The 12841-nt window shown below is 58.0% G+C and overlaps 1 protein-coding gene across 7 annotated transcripts; it reads left to right on the top strand.

The window, feature by feature from the left end:
- Positions 1–2568: 2568 nt before the first annotated feature.
- GRB7 (growth factor receptor bound protein 7) lies at positions 2569–11857 on the top strand. Of its 7 annotated transcripts, none has more exons than XM_008012840.3 (15): positions 2569–2740; positions 6906–7065; positions 7175–7325; positions 7507–7663; positions 7789–7910; positions 8001–8078; positions 8651–8788; positions 9134–9244; positions 9468–9566; positions 9824–9904; positions 10003–10119; positions 10305–10365; positions 10490–10577; positions 10684–10777; positions 11324–11857. In XM_008012840.3, the coding sequence occupies exons 2-15, from the start codon at positions 6911–6913 to the stop codon at positions 11468–11470; spliced, it is 1599 nt and encodes a 532-aa protein (XP_008011031.1). In that variant the 5' UTR covers positions 2569–2740; positions 6906–6910; the 3' UTR covers positions 11471–11857. The 7 variants fall into 7 exon arrangements, with proteins under 7 accessions (XP_008011031.1, XP_008011029.1, XP_008011028.1 ...); XM_008012838.3 differs by having other exon boundaries at positions 2633–2740; positions 6890–7065; XM_008012837.3 differs by lacking the exon at positions 2569–2740 and adding an exon at positions 2763–2999 and having other exon boundaries at positions 6890–7065.
- Positions 11858–12841: the final 984 nt, after the last annotated feature.

Below are 12841 nucleotides of genomic sequence, written 5' to 3'. Positions count from 1 at the left end.
TCTCTTTTTTTGAGATAGAGTCTCACTCTTGTCGCCCAGCCTGGAGTGCAATGGCTCACACTCAGCACACTGCAACCTCTGTCTCCTGAGTTCAAGAGATTCTCCCGCCTCAGCCTCCTGAATAGCTGGGATTTTAGGTGCATGCCACCACGCCTGGCTAATTTTTGTATTTTTAGTAGAGACAGGGTTTTGCCATGTCAGGCAGGCTGGTCTTGAACTCCTGACCTCATGATCCGCCCACTTCATCCTCCCAAAGTCTTGGGATTACAGGCGTGAGCCACCCCGCCCGGCCTTGAGTGTACCTTTCTATGAGTCCTAGGAAACACACACAGCTGTGCATCCAACCCCACAACCAAGATACAGAATGGTCCCATCACCTCCCACAAGTCCCTGTGCCCCCTACTGTGGACCCCTCTCCCTCCTCCCCAACCCCAGACATGCTTTTTGTTCACACAGTTCCACCCCCTCCAGAAAGCCATATAAGTTGATTCCTACAGCACTCAGCCCTCTGACCGTGGCTTCGTTTCCATCCCATCCTTCACCATCCAGGATGATCTTTCTAAAATGTAAATGTGCCCTCTCCTCTGTGCTTCTACTTAAGTCTAAATACAACTTGAAGGGTCTGGTCTTTGACCGCTACTCCTGCCCATCTGGACAAACAGGATGGATGGCTCTCAAACCTGGCTTGCAGAACAGCCACCTGAGGGCTTGTCAATACCACACCTTCCTGTGTCTTAGCCCCACAGACTGAGATTCAATTGCTGGAGAGGAGCCCAAGGATCTGTTTTCCACACAAGGTTAGGGAGGTCTGGAGGCCACATTTGCAGAAGCATAGCCGCCTCTCTCCACACCTTCCACACCTGTCCAGGTTCACCCATGTGGCCTCTGCTTCCTCCTTTCTCCTCCAACCCCACTCTCTGTCTCCGCATGCTGCATCCCCTCCTGTCCAGAGCTCTGGCAGTGGTTTCCTCACTTGGGAAGGTGGCCTCCTTCCCCAGTTCCCATCCACTGATTCCAACCCCCTTCCCATGTCAGCCAGCTTCTCCTCTGCTCAGCTGTCACCTCCACAGAGAAGTCTTTCCTGACTCCCTATGTGAGTCATTCTCCCAGCATAGTTGTCTCCTGTCATTTCTTATTTGTGTGATTCTTTGATTAACATCAATCTTCCTGATTGGCTGTGTGAGGATAGGGCGGGGTCTGTTTTTGTTGCTTACCCCAGTATCCCCAGCACCAAACATGGGGCTGGCATATGGTAGGTACTGAACAGAGAGTTGAATAAATTAATGAGTGAATTGTCTACTCTGCCTTTGCACAAGCTGCTCCATCACCCAAGAGACCTTGCCTCCTCCCCCACTTCTTTGCTGGGCATACTCATACCGGTTTTCCTAGGAAAATTCTGGAGAAAATTGAGGCAGGAGTCACTCCTCCATGTCCCACCAGGGTGGACCTCTTATCACTCTAAGGATTGTTTGTTTTCCTGTCACCCGCATCAAGCTGGGTGGTGGCCACAGCCTTTGATTTCTGCCTCCCAACCCTTCTCCCAAGTACCCTGTTTGCCCAGTGCTGAACTAGAGAGCTAAAGTGATCCCTGAGAGAACTAAATTGATCCCTCAGGCTGGGTGCGGTGGCACACACCTGTAATCCTAACACTCTGGGAGGCCGAGGTGGGCAGATTACCTGAGGTCAGGAGTTCGAGACCAACCTGGCCAACGTGGAGAAACCCCGATTTACTAAAAATACAAAAATTAGCTGGGTGTGTGGCCTGTAATCCCAGCTACTCGGGAGTCCGAGGCAGGAGAATCTTTTGAACCCAGGAGGCGGAGTTTGCAGTAAGCCAAGATGGCGCCACTGCACTCCAGCTTGGGTGACAGAGCAGGACTCTGTCTCAAAAAAATAAAGTGATCCCTCTAAGAGGAATCTCCAGGGGCCCAGGCCAGAGCTTTCTCCGGGTCACCATGGCTTCTCCCACTGTGCCACCTAGCCTAAGCCCCTCGATTTTAAAGGGGAAGCCAAGACTCTGGACTTTGCTCAGAAGGTGGGGGGCGGGGGAGGGGCTTACCCTGGGTGCCTCTGAGGGGCCAGGGCACAGCCACCATGGTATGGGTGCCTGTAGATCGACGGGCAGGCCATGTTGCTGGACACCCCCGTGGCTGGCGTCCCTCCTTGGCAGGGTGCTCTTTGCCCCATGGGGTGGGATCCAGAGCTGCAGAAGTGCCCCTTGGCTTGGCCAATGAACAGACCAGTTTCAGGGAGGATGTTTGGGAGGAGTGGAGGGGTGGTTCCCTTTACCTTGCAGCCTTCAGACCCTCCCCCCGCCCTCCCAGGTGGTCGGGACTCTTGATCTTCGCTGTTGGTGCTGTCTGTTCGGCTGTCTTCCCCGCCTCTCCCTAGGCACCTGCACCCTCTCTTGGCACCTGCTGCCAGGCTAGGAAGGGCAAAAACAATCCCAGTTGGTGTAGAGTGTCAGGGAGTCCCCACCCTCCTCCCAGGCTTCCTCCTCCCAGGCGCCTCCCCTGGACACGCCCCCATCTGCCCAAGATAATTTTAGTTTCCTTGGGCCTGGAATCTGGCCACACAGGGCTCCCCCGGCCCTGACTTCTCTGTCCGAAGTCGGGACACCCTCCTACCACCTGTAGAGAAGCGGGAGTGGATCTGAAATAAAATCCAGGAATCTGGGGTTTCCTAGACGGAGCCAGACTTCGGAACGGGTGTCCTGCTACTCCTGCTGGGGCTCCTCCAGGTAAGGGGACAGAGATCGGTCTCAGACGACAGCCTGCCAGGCAACCCCCAGCCGCACCAGGGCCCCAGGCTGTGCCCGTCTCCGGCCGAACTGGCCGGCGGCCCAGGTGGGTGGATTGGAGCCACCTGGCTCTCCCCCTCCCCCGCTCGGTGATGTCAGGCCCGGGGCGGGGGCTGGAGGGGGACAGGTACTTAAGGACCTGGCGTCTCCCTCCCTGAAGACGTGGTCCCAGCCGGGTGTCCTGATGTTCGGGGTTCAGGTAAGAACCCAAGCGGGCATTCATCCTTTGGGGGCAGGCACGGCCGGTCTGGGGGCCGGTAGGGAAAGGCTGGGTCTCCTCCTGGGTTGCTCGGCCTCCCACTTTTCTCTTTTCCGCCCATCTCCCACCCCGCCCCCTCCTCCCCGCCCGCCCTCTTTCGTCCCCATCCTGGTTTCCAGCCCTCCTTGTTCCCTCCCGGTACACCTCCCCGAAGCCAGCCGCGAGAATGGGAAGGAAGACCTGATTCTCTCCTCCGACTTGGCTTTCCCGCTGAAACTGGCCCCTCCCCGCACACCCTGGGAGAGCCGCCCTCACTCCCTGACTCGCCCAGTTTACCCCAGTTTGGGTTTCCCCAAGTCTCTAAGACAGACGTCTCCGTGGGCTGCGGGGAGATGAGGGGAGGGCCCCCTCCACTTTGGAGGACAGTGAAGGAGCGGGATCCTCGAAATTGTTGAGGCTCCATCTCTCCAGACTGTATGCCCTGCTCAGCAACACCGCCTCCGGCCCTCGGGTGGGAAAGTGGAGGCCGGGTGAGCCGGGGTCCCTCCTGGCTTCAGCATGAAGTGGCCAGGAAGGCTAGAGGGGTGGGTGAGGGGCTCTGCAGTGCGGTGGGGCCTGGGGAGAGTGGGGTGGGGGATGGCAGACGGTTTCCTCTGCTTGATGAGGCTAAGGAGAGACCCAGGTACCCGGTCTGGGTCTCCCTGGCAGATTGAGGACAGAGAATGCACCTGCCGGCAAGGTGGAACCCCCCCTCGCCGCCCCGCTCCAGCCTCACTGCCCACCAGGAATGCTCCCTTTTGGTCCGCGGGTCTTGGACTCTGCTCTCTCCTGATATCCTGCTGTGTGCGGGGTGGGGGGACCTCATGGAAGCAGGCAGCCTGTAATGATTAACCGCACAGACACTCCAGCATTCTTCCCGAATTAAACTTTAGAAGAGCTGCCCCGCCTTCTCCCATTGGGTATTTTTCCTGAGTGACAGTGGGCGGGGCCTCAGAGTCCTGGGTCCTCCCTTCTACTAGGAGTCATCCAGGGGTTTCTCACCTTCTCACCTGGGCCCTGCACCCTAAAAGGTTATAAGCCTGTCCCGTGGGGGCGGGGCGGGGAGTACTGGGCGGACAGGGGCGCTCCCGCCACATCCAGGCCCGTGGCCCAGGCCTCAGTCCCGCAAGCCCTTCCCCCTACTCTGGGAAGTAGAGTTGTTTTCTGTTGGCCCTGAACACCGGGCCCCGCCACCCGCCCTTAGGGCCAGCCAGGTGGGGCGTGATTCAGGAAGTAAACAAGGAGGTTGGGAGGACGGGAACGCGGGTGGGGCTGGAGCCACTGGGGGAGGAGGCAGCTGGGAAGACACCGCCGGAGTTACCTCGTTAAGGGGACAAACTGATTTTGGGGGTCGGTTTTTCCAACTGAAACTTTCCCGGTGCCTCAGTTTCAAAACTCCAGATCTCTAAGCTGCCAGGCCTACAGCCAGGACCCCTTTCCTCCTCCCTGCTCACTCCTTTGGTCTTGAGGATTCCACCCGCCTCCACCCTTAGAAGGGGCTGAAGGGCCCGGGTGGCGGGATCTGAAGGCAAACCCCAGCCTTGGGCTGGCCCTCTCTGATCTCTGAGGCCAGGCTGTAATGTGATTCAAATCCACTTCTAACCGCTTCCAAGCGCTGCCCTCCTGAATTCTCTGCTCCTCTCCCCACCCCACTGTTGGCCCCCTGCAACCTGGAATGAAGTCACCAGGGCTGTTTGGAGACCGGGGCTGTTTGGAGGGTAGACTGGGGTGGGAGTGGGGGATTGTGTTCTGATATTGAGGTGCTGGTGTCTCTTGCTAGCGGGTGGCGGGTGTATCTTGCCCCTCCTGGCAGGACCCTGGGCCGCCTCCCTGGCCTTTCATCCTGTCTGTCTGTCTTCTTCAGTGTTTTCCCTTTCTGCTCCTGCTCCTGTGGTACCCCTCTGGCCGGGACACCCAGGAGAATGTGTCGGGAGGAACCTCATCCACACGGGGTGGGGACTCTGAGCGGCGGGGACTCTGAGCGATGCTTTGGGTGGGGAGGGGCACCGCTGGGACGCTGGCTTCTCTCCAAATGGGCCTCTGAATCCAGGCCGGGCATTGCCTCTCTCTTTCCCAGGTGAGGGACTACCTGGCAAGGCGGTGGTTTGGCACTGGGGGTGAGAGCAGATCACAGGTCCCACCTGGCCTGGAGCTAGGCCGAGGGTGGGGAGGAGGAGGTGATGTCAGAGGAGCCTCAGGCCCCACATCTTCCTCCCCCATCCTGTTCCCAGCCCCATGCCTCCCCCATTCGGCTGTGGCTACCATTGGGTTGGGGAGTTGGGGGGAGGGTAGAGGCAGGGCTGTTTTTGTTTCTCCTAAGCCAGGAAGTTGTGTGGATGAGTCAAGGTTGAATGGAGAGCCCTAGGCAGTGTTGTCCCGCCTGCCCTGACTCACCTGTCCCCCAAATCCCCTGATGCCCTCACTGAGGGGTCAGGTGCCTGCGCCCTCCTGAGGGGTCAATCCCAGGTGCCCCAGGTGGCCTCATAGTACTGGCCCAGTGTTCGGAGAACAGGCTGGGGGCTGGGATTGCAGGTTCTCCCAGGTCTCAGTCCAGCCAAAGGGGTCTGCCTGGTTCCTGAGGAGGAGGGGCCAGCCCCACCTCCACCTCTAGTGCTCTCCTTTGCCGGCCCTCCTGTCTTTACTTGTCCTGAGTGTCTGTGCAGCCCCTGTAAGTGATAAGACATGGGTGAGATTGGCCTTGCCTGGGGGTACCGGGTGCCCTTGGACAAATGAGTGGATAGGACAGGTGCGCAGTAATGGACGATGTAGCCCCTGCACAGTGCTGAGAGGGAGTCGTTCACTCAGAATGTGGAAAGCCAGGAAGGCTTCTCAGAGGAAGTGGCTCTAGCATTGGAGCCTCAGGAAAGAGTTGGGCAGGAGGATGGCCTGGGGAGGGTACGCAAGGTTTAGGGGCTGCTGGGGCCAGGACGCCTACCCCAGGCCCGCTCTCCCCCTTGCACTGAAGCGGAGCTGGCTCTCCTGCCTTTCTGGCTCCCATCTTCCCCACCTCCTTCTCCCCTCTGCATCACTCATCACTTGGGCAGGCCAAATTTCACCAAGTACGAACAGGCTCTGGCAACTGGGTCTGGCAACACAGTGCTGGAAAAACCCGGGCAGAGCCCGGAGCAGTGAGTGCCCCACGCGTGGAAGCAAAGGAGTGGACCTTTGCCCTGACCCTGAGGGCTGAGCCTGAGAGTGTGTGGGTTGTGAAATCTGTTGTGACCACCAGGCTTGTGGTGGGTGGACCCTCAGCTCTTCCTGTGAGCAACTTTGTGCTAAAGAAAGAGCACTGGAGCTGGGCGCAGTGGCTCACGCCTGTAATCCCAGCACTTTGGGAGGCCAAGGTGGAGGGATCAGGAGTTCGAGACCAGCCTGGCCAACGTGGTGAAACCCTATCTCTACTAAAAATACAAAAATTAGCTGGGCATGGTGGCGTGCGCCTATAATCCCAGTTACTCGGGAGGTTAAGGCAAGAGAATCGCTTGAACCCAGGAGGCAAAGGTTGCAGTGAAAAAAAAAAAAAAAACCAGAAAGAGCACTGGACTTGGAGTCTAAACACCAGGTTCTACTCCTGACTCACCTGTGACTCAGGGCACCAGGTTCTACTCCCCGACTCACCTGTGACTGAGGGTAAGAATGCTTCCTTCTCAGAGACTCAGTGTCCCCTTTTATAAAATGAGGCTCATTCTGTCCTTCCCCAAGGGCTTCAGGGGAACTCCAGTTAGAGCAGTGAGGTGCTAGGTAAACTCTGAGGGGCACCCTAACCACCGTGTGAGGTCAGGAGGTCTGATTTCTCTAGTCCCCTCTCCCCAGGACAAGGGCACACAACTGACACAACTGGTTCCATTCAGCCCCTCTCTCCCTCAGATGCCATGGAGCTGGATCTGTCTCCACCTCATCTTGGCAGCTCTCCGGAAGACCTTTGCCCAGCCCCCGGGACCCCTCCTGGGACTCCCCGGCCCCCTGATACCCCTCTGCCTGAGGAGGTAAAGAGGTCCCAGCCTCTCCTCATCCCAACCACTGGCAGGTACGATGGGATGTGGGGCTTGGGGGAGGTCAGTGCTGGATAATACACAGAGGCTTGCAGGCCACTGCTCCTTTCCCCACACCTCTCTCCCTTTTTCTTCTTGCCACAGGAAACTTCGAGAGGAGGAGCGGCGTGCCACCTCCCTCCCCTCCATCCCCAACCCCTTCCCTGAGCTCTGCAGTCCTCCCTCACAGAGCCCCATTCTTGGGGGCCCCTCCAGTGCAAGGGGGCTGCTTCCCCGCGATGCCAGCCGCCCCCATGTGAGTTGTCCCTCAGAAGGGAAGGGAGGGATGCAGGGGTTCTGGATCTGTGGGAGATATACAGCCATTTCCATGGAGGCGGGGGATCTTGGTTAGGAGTCCCTGAGGGTCTAGCAGGTGCGGAAAGGGAAGGAATCACCCTTTGCCTCCCCTCAAGTCATCTGCAATTCCTGGGGCACAGGTAGTAAAGGTGTACAGTGAGGACGGGGCCTGCAGGTCTGTGGAGGTGGCGGCAGGTGCCACAGCTCGCCATGTGTGTGAAATGCTGGTGCAGCGAGCTCACGCTTTGAGTGACGAGACCTGGGGGCTGGTGGAGTGCCACCCCCACCTAGCACTGGGTAAGTCGGGTGCATGGAACTACCCAGGCCGGGAGGTGATGTCTCGCATCTTGGGCTAGGCATGTGACTCATCTGGGAGATCTAGTTGATCTCCAATAACCCCTGCTTTTTGCCCTTGACCCCAGAGCGGGGTTTGGAGGACCACGAGTCCGTGGTGGAAGTGCAGGCTGCCTGGCCCGTGGGCGGAGATAGCCGCTTCGTCTTCCGGAAAAACTTCGCCAAGTACGAACTGTTCAAGAGCTCCCCAGTGAGTGTGTGAGGGCTGTCTGGGCGCTGGCATGCCCTGAGCCTGAACCGGACACTGGAGCCCTGACCCCTGACACTTTTCTACCCTCAGCACTCCCTCTTCCCAGAAAAAATGGTCTCCAGCTGTCTCGATGCACACACTGGTATATCCCATGAAGACCTCATCCAGGTGGGGAGACCCCCCCATTTCACGACTCCCCAGAACTGACCAGTGCTTCTCCGCCCTTAGGTCCTGTGCCTCCCCTCTATGTGGTAGAAAGAGCCAAACCACAGTCCTGTGTGACTGGGGACAAGTCACTTTCCCTGCCTGAGCATCAGTTTCTTCTGTTAAATGGGGGCGAGAAATGCATGTGGAGCATTTCCTTGTAAAAACCTGAGGGTGGGCTGGGTGTGGTGGCTCATGCCTATAATCCCAGCACTTTGGGAGGTTGAGGCAGGAGGATTACTTGAGCCCAGAAGTTTGAGACCACCCTGGGCAACATAGTGAGACCTTGTCTCTCCAAAAAAAAAAAAAAAAAAAGGAAAAGGCCAGGAATGGTGGCATGAGCCTGGTCTCAGGTGCTTGGGAGGCTGAGGTGGGAGGATCACTTGAGCTCAGGAGGTCGAGGTTGCAGTGAGCTGTGATGGTGCCACCGCACTAGCATAAGACCCCATCTCAAAAAGAAAAAGAAAACATCCTGGTGGTACAGGGGAAGGGAGGAGGTCAGACCTCCCACTCTCTTCTCCTCTTCTCTGGCTCAGAACTTCCTGAATGCTGGCAGCTTCCCTGAGATCCAGGGCTTTCTGCAGCTGCGGGGTTCAGGACGGAAGCTTTGGAAACGCTTTTTCTGCTTCTTGCGCCGATCTGGCCTCTATTACTCCACCAAGGGCACCTCTAAGGTGAGGTCTTGAGAGTGCCAGCTCCAGCCTCTGCAGTCCCTGGTCCTTTTAGAAGTTGCCCCTTCTCTGCTGGAACCCCTGAGCCCTTCTCCCCCCGTGCCCCCCAGGCCAACCACCTCCAGTTTACCATCTCTCCCTACATCCTTGCCCAGCTTACCTGCCCAGGGAGGTAGCAGGAGAAAAGATGACCTGAGTTTAAGTCCTGGCTCTACTTCTATTTGCTATGTGACCCTGGGTACTCCCCTGCCCCTCTCTGGTCCTGAAATCTCCCCACCTGGCTTGTCGGGGGAGGTAATAGCGGGCGGGGTCCACCTGTACCAAGTCCTGCTCACTCGTGCTGCTCAGGATCCGAGGCACCTGCAGTACGTGGCAGATGTGAACGAGTCCAACGTGTACGTGGTGACGCAAGGCCGCAAGCTCTACGGGATGCCCACTGACTTCGGCTTCTGTGTCAAGGTGAAGACCTGGCCAGGCTTGGCCCCTGGCCTGGGGAAGCAGGAACTGCTCAGGACCCTGGATCCTGCCTAGGGCTTCTGAGTCCCAATTCAGATGCCCAGACTCCTCTCCCTGCACCCTGGCCTGCTGGAAACTCCCTGGATCCTGCTCTGCTCTGTGGAGCAGGGACAGACATGTGGTCCCAAAGGCAGATACGGGACCAGCCAGTTTCCTCTCTCCGCAGCCCAACAAGCTTCGAAATGGCCACAAGGGGCTTCGGATCTTCTGCAGTGAAGATGAGCAGAGCCGCACCTGCTGGCTGGCTGCCTTCCGCCTCTTTAAGGTGAGACCCTGGGAGTGGCATGGGGGGCTGACCTGGCCAGAGGGATTCCCAGCTCTGCCCCCAGGAAGTCTCAGGAATGAGGAGGGCATCACAGCCTTGCTCTCTGATAACGCTCAGTCCAAGCCTGAAGTTACAGGAAGCGCCCATTGAAGGCAGAAACACAGCCCTAGTCTGGGCAAGTCCTGGTTTGAAGGGGGGTCACAGCCACGCCCCCAGGACCTCTCGACCTCAAGCGCTCTTTCTCTCCCCACCCCCAGTATGGGGTGCAGCTGTACAGGAATTACCAGCAGGCACAGTCTCGCCATCTGCGTCCGCCTTGTTTGGGTTCCCCACCCTTGGTGAGTGTGCACAAGGGGATGGAAGGGTGGGCATGCAGGCCCTGTCTTAGGGGTACCTGGGCCCTGTTCTGATCTTTCCCCTCTCCTTCCATCTCCAGAGAAGTGTCTCAGATAATACTCTGGTGGCCATGGACTTCTCTGGCCATGCTGGGCGCGTCATCGAGAACCCCCGGGAGGCTCTGAGTGTGGCCCTGGAGGAGGCCCACGCCTGGAGGGTGAGGCCTGCTGCCTGTGTGTTTGTGCTGGGGACCCACTCTCTGGGTGGGATCCCTGAAATAGGAGGGAGGAAGAGGGGCAGGGGGAGGCCCCCTGGCTGGGGAGAAGTGCTCTACCTTCCTGAGGTGCTGGGTAATGCCCACAAGCACACCCCGACTCTTCCATATCTCCCACTGCTCCACAGAAGAAGACAAACCACCGCCTCAGCCTGCCTACGCCGGCCTCCGGCACGAGCCTCAGTGCAGGTGCGTGATGGCCCTGAGTCCTGGGGCAGGGGCTGCCTCGACTTCTCTTTGCATTCTCAGTGGGGAGCAGATGGTATAGGGGTCCCCTCCCCAAAGTGACTGCCCATGTCCTTCCCCACCGCAGCCATCCACCGCACCCAACTCTGGTTCCACGGGCGCATTTCCCGTGAGGAGAGCCAGCGGCTTATTGGACAGCAGGGCTTGGTAGACGGGTAAGGGGCAGGGCCGGGCAACAGACCCAGGGATAAGAGAGACCGGGGTCCAGGTGGCAGCCATGGGTCCTCGGGTAATGCTGCCATATCTCCTGTCTTCTGGCAGCCTGTTCCTGGTCCGGGAGAGTCAGCGGAACCCCCAGGGCTTTGTCCTCTCTTTGTGCCACCTGCAGAAAGTGAAGCATTATCTCATCCTGCCGGTGAGCTTCCCTGCGTCCCCGGAGGCCTGCAATGAGACACAGGACTCCCAGCAGCCTGTCCTCCTCACCAGGCCCCGCCAGAGGCGCCCTGGCCCCTAGTGCGTCTCCCTTTTCCCTGCCCAAGAAGTGGGAGGCTGAGTGCGGTGGCTCACACCTGTAATCCCAGCTCTTGGGAAGGCCAAGGTGGGAGAATGGTTTGAGCCCAGGAGTTTGAGACCAGCCTGGGCAACACAGGGAGACCCCATCTCTACAGATAATTTAAAAATGAGCCAGGCATGGTGGTGCACACCTGTAGTCCCAGCTACTCAGGAGGCTGAGGTGGGAGCATTGCTTGAGCCCAGAGGGTTAAGGCTGCAGTGAGCCATGGTGGCACCACCACACTCCAGCCTGGATGACAGAGTGAGAAAACCCTGTCTCAAAAAAAAAAAAAAAAAGAAAAGAAAAAAGAAAAGAAAGAAAAGAAAAGAAAAAAGAAGAAAAGGAAATGGGTGGGGCCCCTAAGCCTCGGGCCCCTCCCTGACCTTCCCCCCGCCTACTGTACCCCAGAGCGAGGAGGAGGGCCGCCTGTACTTCAGCATGGATGATGGCCAGACCCGCTTCACTGACCTGCTGCAGCTCGTGGAATTCCACCAGCTGAACCGCGGCATCCTGCCATGCTTGCTGCGCCACTGCTGCACGCGGGTGGCCCTCTGACCAGGCCATGGACTGGCTCATGCCTCAGCCCGCCTTCAGGCTGCCCGCCGCCTCTCCACCCATCCAGTGGACTCTGGGACGTGGCAGCGGGGAATGGGATGAGGAGCGGAAGGGTTCCCCCACTCCAGTTTTCTCCTCTGCTTCTTTGCCTCCCTCAGGTAGAAACCAGCCCCTGCTCCAGTTCACTCCTGACCCCGCTCCTCAAGGGAAGGCCTGGGGTGGCCCCTCCCCTTCTCCTAGCTCCGGAGTTGCTGCTCTAGGGCAGGGCATTATGGGAGAATTGGGGGCAGCCCAGGCAGTCTCATGCCCCACACTCTGTACAGACTGAGAGGCCAGTTGATCTGCTCTGTTTTATACTAGTGACAATAAAGATTATTTTTTGATATACCTATGAGTTCTGTCTAGCAAGGCCTGGCTGGCTGAAGTCAAGAAGGGAACCAGAGCTGGGCGTGGTGGCTCACGCCTATAATCCCAGCACTTTGGGAGGCCAAGGTAGGAGGATCACTTGAGTCCAGGAGTTTGAGACCAGCCTGGGCAACATGGCAAGACCCTAATCCCAACAAAAAATTAAAAAATGAGCTGGGCATGGTGGTGGGCACCTGTAGTCCCAGCTACTCAGGAGGCTGAGGTGGGAGGATCCCTTGTCCCTTGAGCCTGGGATATCAAGGCTGCAGTGAACTGAGATTGCACCGCTGTACTCAGCCTGGGTGACAGAGTGAGACCCTGTCTGGGAAAAAAAAAAAAAGGCATGGGGGGGAGACCCAGAGAGGTGGGCACCTGTGGAGGCCTTGGTGAAAGTGTCAAATGGATCGAGGCCATGTCCCTGCCTGCCTGGATGTTCCTCAAGGGCAGGAGTGGTCATGGTTATCTGAGTCTCCAGTGCCCACCATGCAGCCTGACACATAGTGGGCACCCAGTCATTGCTAATTAAGTAAGTGAATGGACAAGAGACCATCATCCCAGAGAGATTTTCTGACAGTCTAAGCCTAGAGGGGTAACTAACAGGGCCTGGGAGTTGCAGATGAGTCCAACAGCATGCTTGTCCTCCGCTGGTCCTGGACTAGCTGGTGGGACAGTTGGCCCCAGCATGTACACAGTTATGCATCCAGCCCCACCATCAAGACACAGAACGGCCCCATTGCCCCCCCACAAGTCCCTGTGTCCCCTGCTTCCAACCCTGCTCCCTCCTCCCCAACCTGAAACCTTTCTGTCCTAGTTCTGCCCCTTCCAGAAAGCCATATAAATGGAACCTGCTAGCATTCAGCTCTCTGCATCTGGCTTCGCTCTCCAACACATCCTTCAGCACCCAGAGCCATCTTTCCCAAATCTAAATCCACCACTCCGGGCCCGGCGCGGTGGCTCACAGCTGTG

Source organism: Chlorocebus sabaeus, chromosome 16 (genome assembly GCF_047675955.1).
Source record: "Chlorocebus sabaeus isolate Y175 chromosome 16, mChlSab1.0.hap1, whole genome shotgun sequence".
NCBI classification, from domain to species: Eukaryota; Metazoa; Chordata; class Mammalia; order Primates; family Cercopithecidae; genus Chlorocebus; species Chlorocebus sabaeus.
This window is presented reverse-complemented; position numbering and strand designations above follow the sequence as displayed.